The 4,681-nt window shown below is 39.8% G+C and overlaps 1 protein-coding gene across 1 annotated transcript; it reads right to left on the reverse strand.

Annotated features, from left to right (window-relative positions):
• Positions 1-2,799: 2,799 nt before the first annotated feature.
• LOC147493670 (uncharacterized) lies at positions 2,800-3,141 on the reverse strand. The gene has a single exon (XM_086567901.1). It carries the CDS (start codon positions 3,139-3,141, stop codon positions 2,800-2,802), a length of 342 nt encoding a protein of 113 aa, XP_086424027.1.
• Positions 3,142-4,681: the final 1,540 nt, after the last annotated feature.

Below are 4,681 nucleotides of genomic sequence, written 5' to 3' on the forward strand. Positions count from 1 at the left end.
CAGGTGTTTAGGAGGTCCGTAGCTCAGTAAAGGGATTATTAAATACTTTGCTTATCAAAATCCAACATCCACTTCCACTAATTTGTATGAATTAAGGGATCAATAAAAAAATAATAGTCCATGGAGAAAGAGAAAATCAATGCAATAAGTAAGTTGCGCACTTAAGGAGAGATCGATAGACCAACCCACAAAATAGTTCTTTGTTCATGATTCCATCCTGATCTATGTTCCCTTGGAAGCAAATCCATTACTCTCACTTAGGGCGGTCATGGGCAATAAAAATAGAGTCAGCAGGGCATCATCCTTATGCTTGGTTGATAGTCTTTCTAATCTTTAGAATCCCTACGGAGTTAGGTTAGGGCAAAGGTTTGAATTGGACTAGGCTAGAGAAAGGCAAGGGTTAAGATAGGGTTCCGGATAAATGAATAATATAATATATACTAGGCAGTGAGAAGAAAGCAAAGTAAATGCATTCCCGATTGCCTTAAAAGAGGGGTGGTATCGAGTACGGTTTTGTTTTCCATCGATTAGAGATGGGCTGTCTAGCTCAAAGAAGATAGGCTCGAGCGGAGATCTTTCTTTAAATTATAGAATAGTCCAGGTAGGGCTTCATCTATCAACAATTACAAGTGAAGGAGAGAAACGGTGTAAATACGAGATAACTCTAGCTGTAGGGGCGGGCAACTATGAAGAGTTTGTTTGAAAACCCCTGCAGTGCCGTGAAGGTGTACTATCCTATTGGTCAAATCAATGCATTTTCGAAGCATAAGCCTTTTTTTTTAACGAAATTCAAATAGAGAATTCTGATTATCGCTTGGATAGCCCGGTGTTTATGGCCTAGAAGGTGTTTCATGCGGGAAAACAAGCCCATTTGATGGCCAAAAACAAGCAAAAAACACGGTGTTTCATCACAAACATTCCTCAAATTGAGATGCCCCGAATGAAAGGAATTTTACTTTAAGCCATTTTTACAGGGGGAGATGAAAAATTGCATGATTGAATTCCCATTTATTAAAGGAATTTGAGTCACAGCCAAAAATCCCGGGGGTTGATGAAAGTTGCACTATTTCGATGTCTCGTATGATTTGCCATTTTGACCGGGAAAACGGAAAAAGTCCTATTGGAATGGACGTAGCTCACGAGGAAGAGGCTGTTGCAAGCAAGTAGGAGTCCCATTTTGTCTCAGGTCAAGAGATGGTCTAGTTATATTGATTCAAAGAGAGCACTATTGATTAGTTTAAGGCAGAATTAGAAGGCGAGCTAGCAGTCTTCAAGTGCCTTCGGGCAGAAGAAGAAGGGGCTAATAGGAAGGGAATGGGCTCAATATCTCACTATTTAGGAAAGCTCAAGATCTCAGTCTAGTGTAAGTAAACTTACCTCTGCTTAAAGGACATAATAATCCGATTTGACATAATATACTTAAATTTGAATTCCCCTTTATTATTCGTATACGAGGCTATAAGTACCAGAGCAAACACAAATAGCAGTTGATCGGGAAGTATATCTAGTAGTAGATCCGGATGGATCTTCTATTAGGTTCTTCTTAGTAGCAGCCGACAACTCTTTCTTCTTTTACTTCACTCTGCAATCTCTTATTTCGATCCAGTAGTGGAGATAGAGATAGAGGCGGATGCATATAACTACATATAACTAGCGTGCTACCTCTCCTTCTTTGAGGACATGCATTATCCCCTGCACGGTTCAATCCACGGAATATGGGATCATCTCCGCTAGCCCTGCTCCCCCGATGCCTTTTTGTTAGTTGTCTAGGCTGCTAGTGGCCAAATGCTTGCTTGGCTTTCGAAGGCTCCTAAGTGTAAGGTGACTCTTGTAACTAATCTTTGTAAGTTCGTCACCCCCGGCGCGTGTATTATAAAGACCTCATGCCGATGCCTTTGTAGTGATCTTCTTTTCATTCACATTTGTTGTGTTTTATGGTTCTGTTCCTGAAGGCTTAGATAGAGTGCCTCTTGCTGGTTTTGATAGGGGAAGTTGTCTATTGGCAGTTCCACCAGTAGCTTCAAGGTTACTAGAGAGAGAATCAGGGCGTGCAGAGGAGAAATCTTAGTTTAATGAGACGCATGGTTGGAATAATATTTTAAGAATGGAAACGGATACCGTTGACGGAGAATAAGCGGTTGTTAGACCTACTTTAAGTTTAAGCGAGACTGACTCTAATAAGAAGGCTTCCGCCGAGTGGTAGGCATCCTCTCATAGCTTGATCAAATGGTATGAACAAAAATGCCATTTATCGCCTTCTGGGACCTTTAGCTGTGTGTTACATTACTGGGGTATATCAACGCGCATTCGGCAGTAATGAAGTAGGCCTTCTTATTGGGTCTCATTTCGTACCATCACCAGTCGTGTCGCGGAGGAGCGCTTCTTCTTTCTTGTATGTGGTCTAGTCCGCATCTTTAGTTGCCTGTTCTGTGTGTGATGGCCCCTATTTCGGCCTTTGCCCGAGACAGTCTTGTAAACCTTACTGACTTGGGGTAAGGGATCATTCGCAATAATTTGGCTCTGAATGGGGGTATAAGTATCATTAAGGCCAAAGAGGAATTGGAAAACATGCTCTTTTTCATGCATGTCCTTGATGCTTTTGGTCGCGCCACAAGTGCGTTCAGTTACGGTGGCGTAACTGTTTAACTCATCCCAAAAGGATTTGAGAGAGTTGTAATAAGAGGTTAACGGCTGTTGATCTTGGTGAAGGTTGTAAATACCTTACTTCAATTGATAAATTCTAGGATTGTTACTTTGAGAAAAATGTTCTTCAAGATCGAGCCATACCTTGTGAGAAGTTTATGCATAGATGATGTTAGATATAAGTGTTTTATCAATGGAGTTGAGAATCCATGATAATACCATGTCATTGCATATTTCCCATGCCTGAATTTCAGTTGCACCTGCAAAGGGTTTAGATAGACTTCCATCAACAAATCCAAGTTTGTTTTTGGCATTCAAAGCCATCTTCATAGATCTTCTCCATGTTGGGTAATTTTCACCATTTATTGGAGTGGAAACTAGGATTGATCCAGGATGATCAGAAGAATGGAGAAAGTAGGGTGATGAAACATCATTTATAGGATTCTTTGTGATGATGCCTGGATTTGAACCAGTGCATGTTGTTGGACCATTTGCCATAGTATTGACGTTAAATGGATTCGAGAGTTAAATGGATTATAGCAAATTTAAGTGCTCTTGAATGGAGGTCCTTGTGGCTTTATGGAAATGGGTAGGGGCCTCCGACAAGGATACCCAATGTCTCCTTTACTCTTAGCCATTGCTAAAGATACTTTGAGTAGGGGCATTAACTACTTTAGGGACATGAAACTGATTAAGCCCTTATGTACTGCCAAAGGGTTCCTTAGCCTTTCTCATCTTCTATTTGCGATGTTCTGAATAAATTTCTACAAGTTATATGCTTCTGTTATCAGTAGGCCCTAATTTTCCAATTTAGTCTTAATAACCTTTGAAGGCATTAATCAAGATGTCAATTGGTAGCACTAGCACTAGCACTACATTTACTCTGGTTGTCACATAAGATCTACCGAGTTTCGATTTCTCCTAGTTTGCGCAAGGGAATCAAGTAGCATAAGTTTGACCCTTGCGTTGTACGGTTCATTTCCTGTGTGTCCCAACATTCTACACCAATATCCTGTTATAATTATTTCACAATTGTAAGCTTCTATTATACTTAGTTTGTTTATATTAGGATTTTATTCCCGTTTTTCTTTTGTCTTTGCATCCGTTTGATTTAATTATTGGTTTCATGCATTCTTATCGGCATTTGATTAATTTATGTTGCATCTTTATATGTTGTGCATGTCACAGAGCATGCATGCATGAGTTGTGTTAAATGCAACACTCTTGTAAGATTTTATTTGTGAATTTAAGTGTCATTGATTTGTTATATGCTGTATGACGGATGATGCACCGTATATATTTTGCCATGTGTATATATTATCTAATGTAGTATACAATGTTACTACAAAACTATCCTATGTCTTATGTCTTCCATTACATTATTCACAACAAATATCTTATATTAGGAACTGAGAAAGGACAAATCTAGAGGGAAAGACAAAGCAAATGAGCAAGAGGAAGAGGTAGTGAGGAACAAAAAGAGAAAGGTAACTCCATTCCGGAGTGGAATGTCGTCTTTGGTGAATCTTATGGGTGAACCCTCTTTTGAAAGTGCAATCAAAGAGTGTCACTTGGAAGACATGAAGAAAACCCCTTTCTTCCCACTGTTCAAATGTTGTTATGATTCAAAGCTGACCGACAAGATGGTTTCGAAGTCTAGTCAAGTCATCAAGACTATCATTGAAGCATTCAACGCAGAGGAGGGGTGTTTCGTAATACACAGAGTTAGTGTGCGACTAACTCCAGAGGATGTGAGCCTGACTTTTAGGCTACCAAAGTAGGGCGAGAATGTTGTTGAAGCAGTAAGTAAACCAGACAAGAAGTTTTTGAGTAGGGATGCACTTGATTTTAAAGTGAAATACTTCAACGCTAGCCTCATCACCACTTCTGAAATTCGGAGTGCACTAGAAGGAGTTGTGAAGAAAGAAGATAAGGAGTCAATAGCCGACTTTGCCAAGCTGATGGTGTTGTTTATGCTCAACTCCATCTTCTTCACAAAATCTAATTTTACTCTGGCTTCAGCATACGTGTACTACAT

This window comes from Coptis chinensis, chromosome 6 (assembly GCF_015680905.1).
Source record: "Coptis chinensis isolate HL-2020 chromosome 6, ASM1568090v1, whole genome shotgun sequence".
In the NCBI taxonomy this organism is placed as follows: domain Eukaryota; kingdom Viridiplantae; phylum Streptophyta; class Magnoliopsida; order Ranunculales; family Ranunculaceae; genus Coptis; species Coptis chinensis.

Bases quoted from the DNA above. Each gene is read 5' to 3' on its own strand.
- LOC147493670 (XM_086567901.1), bottom strand. From the start codon at position 3,141: ATGGCAAATGGTCCAACAACATGCACTGGTTCAAATCCAGGCATCATC.